We start from the raw sequence: 13,148 nt of genomic DNA, 5'->3' as shown, positions 1-13,148 counted from the left end.
AGATAAAAATTGGTTGATAAAAGTATGCTGCAATAGCTGCTCAAGAACGTTGAGAGGTTGGCTTGAAGAAAGTCACAAATCCATGCTGGAGCTGTATCAGATGAGCATGGTGAAAGGTTTAATCAGGATATAATGCAAATTGAAAAACGCTACAATGGAAAATGGTCAGCAGCAATGCTTGCTGATTTCTGTTGGTCAATTCACCGAGAAACTCCAATGGAATCTATGAAGAGGAAGAAAACTACTAAATAATTTGAATTCTATCACTCCATAATGAAATAACTGACGATATTTATTAGGAAGGATTTTTTATTGTAAAACTCAAGCCGCCACATTTTTTTATTTCCTTATAATAATTTATACTTTTGATGAAATAAATATTAAATATTAAATGAAAAACCTACGTGTGGTGCTTATTTGTCTATCAGACAGACCAGTGTATTTAGCGCTCTATTTCTTGTTATTTTATTATGATATGATTTTTAAATGAATCGATATTTATCAAACTAAATGTGATTTGGTACCATGGAAGATAACCGAGTTGGCTCAGAAGCGTCAATACAGCGTTGTAACCTGCCTCTGCGCAGTTTGGTTCTATTGGTCGTCGTGCTATGTTCGCGGTCTTTATCTTCGTTGTTTGGTAATTGTGTGTTTGTGTATTTGTGTGTTCTGAAACGTATGAATGCGGAAGGAAGCCATTATGATAGACATTAGACTCAAATATTATGACCCTCTAAAACAAACCTTCCACAGGCTAGTGTAATACTTTTTACAAAACTTCTGGATTCCTCCTGAGTCGGTTTTTCTTCAGTCGAACTTGCTAACGTTTCGCCAATCATCCTGTTGGCTTAGTCAGAGCTTGACTGAAACTACGTATGTATTGTTTGATGAGGGTGGAACTAAATGCGGGTCATAAATATCCTCTCGGATCACTGATTCCCATCTTGCCATCTTGGTGACAGGTAAAGACTTTAGTAGCGGTTAAGGTTGTTAGGTTGCTTATAGATTTCCATAGACTCTCGGATTTTTCGTTCTTAGAAGAACTGATTACGTGCAAGAATTTTAGTTTTATCGAGTCGAGTCTTAGTCTTTGACTCTTCCATGTCCTTTGAGCCTAGGTCCAATCCCACACTTGCCACTGTTGTCCTTCCTTGCATTCAAAACATCACTGACCACATATCAAAAGGTCTAAAGAACAATCTCTAGACGACGTCGATCCGTCAAAGACAAGTGCAATCGATTCTTCTGCAAGTTTGACTCCACAAAAACCGACGCAGGAGGAATCCAGAGGTTTTTTAATAAGTTGGCCCCAAAAAACTTTCACTGCCCCCTCCTCATGTCAAACTTGGCTTCATGAAGCAGTTTGTTAAAGAACTAGAGAAAAATGGACAGTGTTTCAAATATTTTCGCGAGAAATTTGCAGTCATATCTGATGCCAAGACAAAATAGGCCGCAGATAAGAACATTATGAAAAGACAAGGATTTTCAAAACACTATGACCAATATCGAAAAAAACATTTAAAGAAGTAATTGATAAGTTTCTTGGGAATTCTAATCACGAAAGCCACGAAAGTGTTGTGCCAAGGCAGAGGGAGAGCATAACCATGATGGCAGACTACTGCTGGATGTTAAAACGTGATAGGCCCTTAAAAACGCAGAGCCGAACGCAGTTTTCTGGAAAAAACACTAAGATTTCACTTAAAAAATCACACAAAATTGCACATTTTTACTAAATAAAAAAATAAATAATTTCAAAAATATATGTTTTCTTAAATATTAGCTAAAAACCTTAGGTGATACAAATAAATGCGTAGAATTGTTGAAATCAACCTACCAAAATTATGTAAAATCAAAAAGTTTAATTTTGTAGACCTGTGCAATTAATTTTCTCTTTTTTTAATTTTGAAAAAGAAAATTCCGCAAGAATGCAAAGGTAGATTTTTCTTTTCCGTGGAGAGTGACGTTTAACCCCCTACATATTCTAGAACGGTACGTGGTCTATTTCATCGGCAATTTGCCATTTCAAGAAAGAGAAAATGGCTAGTTCCGGCAGCGTTTTTTTTAAATCAAATTTTTGATACTAAAAGAACTTCAATTTACCAGCCCTTCAGCTCGACCGTCCTATTCCTTTGAGGAAATATTATTCGGGAAATGTCGACAAACTCATGATTTAAGAAAACCAATAGTTCGCCAGGCTTTCAGGTGCACCACTGTGCAAATGTGAAAAAAAGATGCCAACAATACCGTCTAATAGAATTTTCTGATGCTTGTTCTCTACTTTTACAGCCAATATTTATGTTTTTGTATATTGTAGGTCGTGAGTATTTTTGTTATTTTTTAAACAAAAAACAGTGTTTAGAAAAAAAAAATTTTAAAACCTTTTTCTTTAGGGTAAAAGTAGGATAGACGCCCTTGGAGGATAGACGCCGCACCTTAAAAAAAGAGAATTTAAAACCAAGTTCACGCTCTAGCACCAAGTTCCTCGGACAAACCTCGCCCCTCACAGCACAATCTGCGCACGCGTTTCGACAGGACTGCACGTGTCGCCGCTTGAGTTAAAAAAACGTTGCAAAATTTTACCGCGCTTGCATGATTCTTGTGACAGTGACATTTTGACGTGTTCAGAACTTTCGTTTTCGAAGGTAAGTGTGTATTGTTATTTAAATAGTATGTATCATTTATATTTATGGTGTGTTTATAAAATTACGAAATTATTTAAGTATTTTTATTTATTTGCTGGAGCGTCTATCCCTACTAAAAAGGATAGAGGCCCCAGTATTGACCCCTCTATGACTTATTCACAGGTACTTAGGCTATAGGTAAGATTTTTTTAAATAACCTATCTAGTTAATATGCAACTTAGTAGGAAAATTGACTTTTCAGTTTATTTATGAGCTGTTTATATCTTTACATGTCGTACTTCATTGTACTTGTAAAAAATAATGCAGCGTATCACCTAATTTCATTTTTTATTTTAGACAAAATGCCGCGAAAATATAAAATGAAAATAGGGGCGCCCGTTCGTGCTGCTTGGTCCGAAGAAGACCTTTGCAAAGCTTTTGGGAAAACTCCAAGTAAATATCTTAACGAATGTTCACCTATCCCGAAAATTCCTGTTCCATTATACAAAAGATGCAAGCAAGGTGCTGCCGTTTTAAATTCAGAAGAACATATTAACTCTAAGAAAGCTAAGTTGGAAGATAAAGCTAAGAAGCAAACACCAGACAAACCTAGAAAAAACAACCAAAAATCAGTTCATAAAAAGAAAATACCGAGGTTTAGCTCTGAAAGTGAACAAAAGTTCGATGAATCAGATAATGTTTCGATGACTATGCAAGTACCAAGTCCACGGCGGACTGGATTCAGTGCCTGATGTGTAAACTCTGGTTACACGAAGATTGCACTCCATATGGCGATTACTGTAATAGATGTGGACACAAGAAGAAGCTTGTATCTCTAAAAGCTAACCTGGCCAATCTGCTATGGTAATATTTTAAAATTAAAATAATCAAAATATAAAAAAGAAAACGAATAATAAATAAGGTTTCTAATTGCTAGAGAATTGGACCCCAAAAATCCGAAAAAATCGGATGTTTCAGATAAAACAAAATCAAGGTTTTCATGTTTGAACTTTTCTCAAAAATTCGCATCTGCATTAAGTTTCTCATAGTTACCTACTATCTTTAATTTCTTTGCTCATTATTTTATTAAATAATATGTTATTTACTTAGGATAACTTAATTTTTCATGTCACAGCTACAAAAACATTTTTTTAAGGAAACAGTATATATCTGTTACTATACCTTTTCGTGACCCCATCCACTGACCCAAGCCATGCTATTGGGTGTGTAGTCGTCATTTGCCGATACGTTTATGGGACGGATGGTGTCCGATACAGGCAACGGTACCGCTAGCTGTTAAAAGTAGACTTGTTGATGTAGGTTCCCAAAATTACAAAAAAAAAGTATAAAAAGATGGTTCAGAACAACCCGAAGGAGTTTTGATTGTTTTTTTTTTCGAAATAATTGTTTGGACGCGATATACGCTGAGACGAATAAGGTCGTTCTCAAATCAACAATGCGTAGACTTACGGGTGCTTGAGATAGGTCAATAACGCCAGAGTCGTCCCGAAAGGGTTTCTTAACCATACCTTACGTTAAGTTGCGTTTCACTTCCAGTTCCAATGCGTGCTTTGTTATTTTTTATTTCTAACTTTTTGACGGTTTTCTCCCTTTGATGGCTTATGGTAGAAGTAAAAAAAATTGAAACTAAAAGTTTGAAGATTTTAAGATTCTTATTGCGGGGTTAAAATATATTAGGAACATTAGGAAAACTTCTGATAACGTCATTTGAACCACCCAAATCTTACTACGCCACTGACTACTAAGGCCGTCCGTTATAGAACTTCCTTAAAACTGTTTTGTCAAAAAAAATATCATTTAACCCGATCAGATCTAAATAAGACCGCTGAATTTGAATTAGCCGCTAAATGTTAAGACGGCTTGGTATAGAATTTAGTACGTAGTGCGCTTGGGCCAAAATTGTTGAGGTGTTACCTCAACCAGTGCGATATCATCCTCCAGGCCGCTCTGGGAGTAACCTTCGTGGATGGTTATCTTTTTTGCCGCTACGTAAACTCCGCCATTATTTATCGTGTTGCTACCGGCTCGGACGTTGTAAAACATCGCGTAGGGGCTGAAAAATGGCGACGGATAAAGACGATAAGTCGAGAAGACAATTTTTCGACGCTCACTTGGAGTAAAAGCAATGGGCCGCAGACACCACCAGGGAGGGGAGGATCAGGGCGCCCCCGCACACGTGGTTTTTGCCTACTTGTATGGACACCTGATATGGAGCCGAGCGTATATCTATCGCTTTCCCGCCTACGATCCTTGTATCCAATTTCAAGCTCTTCGCTAAAAACAATTGTAATATATATATATATATATATATATATATATATATATATATATATATATATATATATATATATATATATATATATATATATATATATATATATATATATATATATATATATATATATATATATATATATATATATATATATTATAAATAAAACTACGTCAATTTAAGTTTAAGAACGTCGCGATCGTCCGTAGATAGAATCGAGATTATTCAGTTTTTGAGGACATAAAGCAAGCATGAGGCCGATGTTGATGTTGATGTTGACGGTGGGAAGAAAGTTAGTGTGTCCAGAAACTTCCGTCAGCATAATCTGCGGAAATTGGTGTACTGGAGGACCTCCTGGCGCTGTTTATGGGAACGGCCCTTTCGGATGTTTCGGCAAGAACCTTTTGAAATCCTTTTTTTTTACTCCACCTAATAGCTACCAAGGAACCAGATGACTTGGCTAGATATTTTTCACTACAGGTCATAAAAGCAGCCCTAGAAAATAATATTTATATGTGCCCTTTTCCAGCCAACGCAGCACAGTCTGTGCTGCCCCTAGATTGGCACCCTTCGAGAATAAGTGTCGTGAAATATTGGAAAAATGGCTAAATGAGAACAGATATTTTGGGAATTTGCCCAAACAACTCTTCCCAGTCTTAATTTCACTTCTATGGAACAGTTTCAGGGACTGTAGAGACAAATTTAAAATTAGGACTTAAAAAACAAAGGACTGTACCCAATGAATGTCGAAGAAAGTTTGCCTGAATACTTGGAAGAGACTGAACGAGTTTTTAATTCATCATTGGTAGAGTATTTCTAAAAATGAGGGGAACAAGCGAAGAACAGAAAAAAGGAAAAGGGGGAAAAAAGTTTGAAGCTGGAAAAGAGATGACTATAGGAGATCAACCGAGTCCCAGTGAGTCCTCCATTTAGTTTTAGTTTAGTTTAGTTTTAAGTTTTATTTCAGTTAAAAGTGTTTCTAAGTTTTGGGTATGTTTAATCTTTAGTTCTTGTACATACCAAAGAATTTTTCTGTTACTGCTTTGCCTTATTTTTATAAGAATGTAAAACTTACGTTGGAATATTTTCTTGAGTTTTTTGTTGCCCTAAATAAAAGTTATTCAGCAACTAAACCTATTTTTCTCTATAAAAAAAAATGAAGTGAATGGTTTTTAATTCTGCGTCCATTACTTTTCTGATGCTGGGACGCTTTACAGTGCGTTAACCCATATTTTGACACAAATGTTAATGTTAACTTTCAATTACCAATTTTTAGATTTTATTTTTTTTCTATTGTTTTTAGTGCAATCGATTCAGAAGGCTGGATTTATTACAACCTAATTTATTTCATCACTTTAAGTTGATAAATAGCGACGTTATATAGAAAAATGTCCTAAAACTGTGTCAAGCGAGCCCAAATGTATCAAACACCTATATACCAAATTTACACCTCAATATAACTTTTTACTAAATAATTTCTATATTTTATTTTGTTACTTGTATTCCAGAAAATTCGTGACCCACACTTTCTGTTATCAAAATAACAATTACAAGAGGAATGACTACGTATTTTAGTATCATATCTAAAATTAGACAAGAAACATAACTATTTGCTTAAGCAATCTTATAACGAGACTTTTAGCGATGCCAATTTTTTTGGTCGTATCGATGACTTCTGCTATTCTTCAAAGTCAAAAACAATTATTCAGATCACTATTTCTATTTTTTGGAACCCGAATAGAAAGCACAAAATATATGGATCTCTGTCCGCACACTGCATGGATTAACGCGAAGCAGTTCTATTCTAAACTCGGCCTTACCGTACGCGCTGTCATGGTACAGTCCATAAATCACAGCCAGTAACAAAAACGACATGTTTGGACCGCAAACCCGACGACGACTGATCTCGTGGGTTTGCACTATCAGATAAACTTTCGTACGCAATGGGTAAATACAAGTTTTGTTTGCTTACCTTAACACCGCTAAAATGCTTGGCCTACAGCTGCCAAAATAATATATATATATATATATATATATATATATATATATATATATATATATATATATATATATATATATATATATATATATGATGACACTATATTCCGGGATATCATCCCTCGTTGAACTCCGACTGGAATCCTGCATCCGACTGGAATCCTGCAAATCTTGTATCCGACTGGAATCCTGCAGACGAGTGTTCGAAGTGTTTTCGGAGCGCGAGCATTGAAGATGCCAAGTGAGATTTTGGCGAAACGTCTGCAGGATTCCAGTCGGATACAAGATTTGCAGGATTCCAGTCGGATGCAGGATTCCAGTCGGAGTTCAACGAGCGAACGGATGATATCCCGGAATATAGTGTCATCATATATATATATATATATATATATATATATATATATATATATATATATATATATATATATATATATATATATATATATATATATATATATATATATATATATATATATATATATATATATATATATATATATATATATATATATGTGGTAACCCGGGTGTTAATCCGTTCGTTGTTTCCCTTGAGTAGGATCATTCGCCTGACGTTTCGCCAAAATATCACTTGCCATCTTCAGAGGCCGCGCGTCCACGTCACTCGTACATGTCCGCACTTAAACTTAAAGTTTAAAAGGAGGTAATGTTATGTTAAAGAAAATATTATGTATGATATATATAGGATCCAATTGAAAATTGTAAACTTTAACTAATATCAATTCGAGCAATTGACGTAATATAATAATAGTGATTAGCAACATTAATTAATAGTAAATAATTGATTCCAAACTAATGTTTTTAATGTTTATTCAGATGGGGAATGTGCTGAACTGACAAGTATTTTCTGGAAATCCACTGGAATTCCACGGAATAACAAATATTCGTGTTAGTACCGCTCCATAACTTTTTTTTTTGAAGATTATTGTAAGCAAAAAAGTTCTACAAGCAAACGCACTGTGTTCGAAATATCTGCATTGTTAAATTGGTATTTTAAGTAAATTAGGGATAAGTAAGCTGTGGGATAGAATTGGACGCATTCGCATTGACGTTAGCGTTGACATTCGTTAATCTATATAGGGTGTTTTCTGATTGAATAACAATAACTGCGAAGGCGATTTTTGGGACCAAAAATAAAAAAAGAAAACTATGAACAAATATCCTAAACCTCTCAACTTTTGAGACACAGGTTTTCAAAAATAAAATGTGTTTTTTTAATATCTGTAATTCCACTTTAGATATTTTAATGAATGAATTAATTATCAAGAGGCATTGTTTAGTGTAGTTTTTTCACTGATTTCTCTTAAAATAAAAATTGTTCTTGCAATCTCAAATTATTTCAAAAAAAAATTAATTTCATGATTTTTTTCAAAATAAATACAATACCTCTTCTCTTTATGGTTGTAACAATGTTGATAATATAACAGCATGCGGATAATTGTTATCGTTATTTTTTTCTTGCTTAAGTAATTGTCTATCTGTTTTAATAAAATACTTGAAAAAGCATAAAAAGTCTGAGGTGTATTTTTAAAATTTTTAAAGTGCGAGGCAATATAAGGAAAAGAGCGGAAGCGTGAAGGTGGAGGACAGATCATATTTTGTTGTTGGGGTCTTATATATGTTATTTCATTAAAACTGTAAAAAAATGTTTTCCTGACGGACACTAGCTGGTAACTAAAAACTAAATATATTGTTTTTTAGATAGATATTTTATTTTTCACAAATAATAATTTGCTAATTAAGCAAATTATTATTTGTTTATAGGCAGTTAGTGGCACGCCACTGATTTTCTTAAAAAAATGTAATGACGTTTGCATTCATTTATGAGCAGATTTGGTCTCTTAATTTTTTTTTTGTCCATCGTACGTGAAAAAATATAATTTTTGACTTTTTCAATTCCACGTAATTCCACCTGAATCCCTTCATAGGGTACACGTGTACTCTTACTAGGCTCGAGATTGAGCATTTGCTTCCATAGTGAAAGAAGTAGGGAATTTGGGTCAAAATTATTCTTCAGCTATTCAGGAAATTCCGAAACGAGGACACCGGGCGCATGAAGACAACACACACACGAGGAAGTCGACATCCGAGGCAAAAAGCTGTTTGTTTGGAGTCTCCTGTTCTTTTAATCGTTGTGCTAAATTTACTAGACCTGAGCATTGATACACCAGGCGCTTTAGAGTTCCCTCCATGAGGAGAACAGAGCATTTTCTCATCAATTCTTATCAATCTTCTATTTAAAAGTATAACGTGGTTTCCGCCTAATCTGCGCTTCCATCTCTGTTGTAACATTTCCTCGTGTTGCACCACCGGTGATCCAACGTTCTTCTCTCGGTTGCTCCTCTTTGTGCTCCATCGACGAGTCAGATACTGCGTAGTGCGTGATTCTTATCCAACTCGACGCGACAGCGACCATTGCACGGACGCCTTTCCTTATCGCGACCCCTCCGATAGTGGTTCATTTAAATATTGACCTCACGGACGTCGCTATTGTCAGTCTGAGACGGTCGCCAAAGATGATCGGCAAACTGGCGTTTGCATTTGCATTCGTTCTTTTTGCTTCGGTTTTGCGCCACGCCTCCTCCAGGTCGGTCCACGGAGAAGACGCCCAAGGCCTGGACACCCTCGAGCTCGTCCACGTGGTAAGTACCCGGTTCCCAAGGCGCGGTTGTTTGTGTGAATGACTTTTTATGGGTTTCGACTACGGTTAACATTTCCCTGGTCAGTGGTTTCAAATTTTTTTTAAAAACCACAATTTTTGTGTTACCAAAGATGTTCTTTTATAAAGATTGTAACAAAATAGTCCTTTTGAGGAGCTCCAATTGGTTTTAACTGTTACGATACTAAACATAATTGGATATATGCCGCACATTATAAACTGACTGACTGATTGATGGAATAATCTTAAAGATCTGAATGATCTTTGTGTAATCACTCTCATTCTTCAGCAATATAAAAAAAATGTGATGTTTGCTTGCTGGGATGTACGAATACATCTTTTGCAAGTGACGAAAATATGGTCAGCGTAATACTACTGTTGGATTGTTAGGCTTTCGATAAGTAAACTAAAATTTTACAGTTTCTCGCCAGCGTTGTGTTGTTTAATTAGATTATAATCAATTTGTATCTGTTTTTTCGTCTGAATCTACAGAGCACAAGGCCAATAATTGAGGCTATGGAAGCTTGCTCATATTATACATTTTTATATGGATATTACGTGGTTCAAAGTGGATGAACTTAGAGAGCTATATTTTAATTGGTAAAATTCGGGGACGCTCAAAACCATTAACTTGCGCAAACTTTTTTTAGCACTGCTATTTTATTTAAAATTAATTAACTCTTAATAATTGGTTATCAAAATTCTACAGTTAAATTTCCAAACATAAATTTGAAATCAGAAAAGCTCTATTAAAGAGTTGAAAGAGGTCGTTCAATTTTCAAAAACTGCCAACTTGTCACAAATACTATAAAAAAACTATAAAAAACACGAAAATGTTATCTTTGCACTGTTTTTCCCTCGGTCTGGCAGACGCTCTCATTACAGACTAGAGTTTATTAATGGAAATGTTATTAAGTATTTTTTAATTACGCCGAACCTATCTTAATGCCTTCTAACCAACAAGTAATTCGTAATTATCCCAAATCTAAAAAGATTGCTTATCTGCTTGTCCAAATAAATACATCAAATTCGTAGCCAAAAACAAATTCGTCCTAATTTATGGCGTTGTTTATTTCTGTTGCGATAAATTCGGCATTCGACGTCACATGACACGCGCTTCTAGGTCTTTAGGCATGGCGACCGAACCCCCGACAAACACGTCATCTACAAAAACGACCCCTACATCAACGTCACTTACTATCCAATCGGACACGGACAATTAACTAACGTAAGTACGCTCCCTCCATAATCGAAACTTCACCCATAACCCACTCTCGCCTCAGGCCGGGAAAAGGAAAGAGTACAATATAGGCAAGGAGCTGAGGAAGAGGTACTACGACTTTCTGGGGAAGGACTTCACCCTCGACACTGTCGATGCGCGATGCACCGACTACAACAGGACCAAAATGTCCTTGCAGCTTGTACTGGCGTCGCTGTTTCCTCCGCGTGGAGACCTCGTGTGGGAGAACAGCATCAACTGGCAACCGGTGCCTTTCAATTACTGGCCCGTCCACGAAGACCACGTGCTTGCCGACCCGCTTAAGAACTGTCCGAAGTACAACCGACTCTTCTGGGGATTCCTCAACTCGACGGAAGGTAAACGGTTGTACGAGAATTACACTCAATTAATAGAAGACTTGGAGACGCATACGGGACAAAAACTGAACAGCAAGGCTTTTGCTGAACTGTACTTTACGTTGACGACCGAGGTACTGCTTCGAGGTATTTGGTTCTCCTGGTGCAGTTATATTCGTTTCCCTTCCCGTAGAAAGAGAACGGGTACGATCATCCGCAATGGGCCAAAGACGTCTACCACCACATCCTACAGTTGGCTATCAAGGACTACAATGTCAGTACGTTCAATGCGGAGCTGAAGAAATATTGCACGGGTAAGCGACAGTCAAACGGTATTGCCCACGAATAACTTCCCTTATTCTAAGGGTTTTTGGTTAAGAAGATCATAGACGACTCGCTGACCAAAGCCAAAGGGGAGTACTTCAAGGACACGAAAATATTCCTCTACTCCGCTCACGAGTTCAACGTCGCAGTGCTGCTACGATTTTTGGGCGTGTTCTATCCCCACGTACCGCCCTACGGCAGCTACGTGGTGATCGAGGTGCACAACGTGAACGGGATCAGAGGACTCAAGGTGAGCGGTACTGAAACCGAAGCCTACGACCGTAACCTTACGTTTCCTTGTTCCCAGTTCTTCTACCAGGACTACACTTCAGATAAGCCGCGGCGGCTCAAGATACCGGGCTGCGGGAACTTCTGCAAGCTACGCAAGTTCATCCAGCTCCACGACCACATGCTGCCCCGCTCAGAAAACGAGTGTTTCGATTAAAGTGCCTATCAAAGTATTACGCAAGCTATTTATTTCCCCGTTTTGTACCGACATGATTTTTTTAGATTCGATCAATTAAAATGATTTCGAATCGGGAGTTCTTTTGTTAACCCTGTCCCCGCCCTTCCTGCCGCCACCAACGACGATACAAGAGTGATACACGTGATGGACATTATTTAATACTAATATGAGAATATGAGTACACGAGATGGCGACTCTTATACTCCTGTGACGTTTCTGATCCAGTCGCGCGCGGCCGGTACGCTCGCGTATACCCCAGGATATCCGGCCAGGGCACAGCCCTCTCCCCAAGATACGACCCCGACGAGTTCGTTGTTTACGAGCAGTGGCCCACCCGAATCTCCTTGGCACGCGTCTTTGCCTCCATCCACGAACCCTGCGCATATCATGCTCGTGGTCATCCAGTTCCCTGTGGAAAAAATCACACGGTTTCGAGTCCGTCGAGCAGTTCGGCGGCAGAGTGCTTACCGTAAACACTCCTGCACGTCTCGAAGCTTACTATTGGAACGAACACTTCTTGGAGTTGCTGCGGGGGGTGGCTTATACCCATGGTCATAGTACCCCAGCCAGTAACAACTGCGGTTGTGCCCGGTAGTATCTCTTGGTCTTGTTGTGGCAGCGCGATCGGTTTGATGGTGACCCCATCGCCGACGTTTCGATCCATCTCGAGAAGGGTGATGTCGAAGTGCAAAAAGAAGGTCCCGTATAGAGGATGGTCTACTATCCTGAGCACCGGGACTATTTGACCTCCGGCGTTATAGAAGTGAGTGCCCAGACGAATTGAGTATTTGAATACCGAAGGTTCAACGCGGAAGCTGCAACAAAGTTTGTTATTGCAACTCTATGGGAAAATTGCTTTTGTAATTCCTAACCGTTGAGTGCAGTGAGCTGCACTCAGAACCCATTTGGAGGAAATCAAGGAACCACCGCAAGAGTGGCCGTTAAAATACAAAACGGACACCTGATGAGGGTGATCGGTGATGTTGGTGTCGTGACCACCGATTATTCTGAGGTCAGAATGTGTACCGACGACATCTAAAATAACAAATCGCGACTAAGCAACTACCATGAAGTTAACGAACTGTTACCTGTTGCCAGGAAGACGGCCCATGCCAAAACAGTTAGCGCCAGCATCGTTGCTTGTAGTCACTGATCGGTAGTTCTTGCCTGCACTCCCAATTCGCCAATATCGGC

The 13,148-nt window shown here is 37.8% G+C and overlaps 3 protein-coding genes across 4 annotated transcripts in view; 2 read left to right on the top strand and 1 right to left on the bottom strand.

The window, feature by feature from the left end:
* Nucleotides 1–3,143, top strand: part of LOC132702465 (uncharacterized) — a 20,007-nt gene extending 16,864 nt beyond the window's left edge. The window contains exon 4 of one of the 2 annotated variants that reach the window (XM_060671092.1): nt 2,979–3,143. The gene's annotated coding sequence lies outside the window, so the exon portion shown is untranslated. Of the gene's footprint in view, nt 1–2,390 lie in introns of both variants that reach the window. The other variant, XM_060671091.1, reaches the window with a different exon arrangement.
* Nucleotides 1–13,148, bottom strand: part of LOC132702631 (uncharacterized) — a 13,660-nt gene extending 512 nt beyond the window's left edge. The window contains exons 1-12 of the mRNA XM_060671399.1: nt 13,043–13,148; nt 12,827–12,989; nt 12,423–12,769; nt 12,158–12,363; nt 11,286–11,421; nt 10,950–11,174; nt 9,410–9,631; nt 9,181–9,300; nt 6,735–6,881; nt 4,754–4,916; nt 4,557–4,695; nt 3,804–3,914 (exon numbers count right to left, since the gene is read on the bottom strand). Coding sequence (XP_060527382.1) covers nt 3,804–3,914; nt 4,557–4,695; nt 4,754–4,916; nt 6,735–6,881; nt 9,181–9,300; nt 9,410–9,631; nt 10,950–11,174; nt 11,286–11,421; nt 12,158–12,363; nt 12,423–12,769; nt 12,827–12,989; nt 13,043–13,088 — 2,025 coding nt within the window. The 5' untranslated portion in view covers nt 13,089–13,148. The remainder of the gene's footprint in view (nt 1–3,803; nt 3,915–4,556; nt 4,696–4,753; nt 4,917–6,734; nt 6,882–9,180; nt 9,301–9,409; nt 9,632–10,949; nt 11,175–11,285; nt 11,422–12,157; nt 12,364–12,422; nt 12,770–12,826; nt 12,990–13,042) is intronic.
* On the top strand, nt 8,733–12,124 carry LOC132702467 (venom acid phosphatase Acph-1-like). Its single transcript, XM_060671095.1, has 6 exons — nt 8,733–9,572; nt 10,713–10,817; nt 10,873–11,298; nt 11,358–11,478; nt 11,530–11,738; nt 11,796–12,124. Exons 1-6 carry the CDS (start codon nt 9,447–9,449, stop codon nt 11,931–11,933), a joined length of 1,125 nt encoding a protein of 374 aa, XP_060527078.1. The 5' UTR covers nt 8,733–9,446; the 3' UTR covers nt 11,934–12,124.

This window comes from Cylas formicarius, unplaced genomic scaffold, assembly GCF_029955315.1.
Source record: "Cylas formicarius isolate icCylForm1 unplaced genomic scaffold, icCylForm1.1 PGA_scaffold_5__7_contigs__length_24384050, whole genome shotgun sequence".
NCBI lineage: Eukaryota > Metazoa > Arthropoda > Insecta > Coleoptera > Brentidae > Cylas > Cylas formicarius.
This window is presented reverse-complemented; position numbering and strand designations above follow the sequence as displayed.

What these genes read in the sequence shown, in the direction of transcription:
- LOC132702467 (XM_060671095.1), top strand. Translation starts at nt 9,447, where the DNA reads ATGATCGGCAAACTGGCGTTTGCATTTGCATTCGTTCTTTTTGCTTCG. An exon ending in GACACGGACAATTAACTAAC is followed by an intron (nt 10,818 to 10,872) that starts GTAAGTACGCTC and finishes CTCTCGCCTCAG; the next exon opens with GCCGGGAAAAGGAAAGAGTA. An exon ending in ACGGGATCAGAGGACTCAAG is followed by an intron (nt 11,739 to 11,795) that starts GTGAGCGGTACT and finishes CCTTGTTCCCAG; the next exon opens with TTCTTCTACCAGGACTACAC.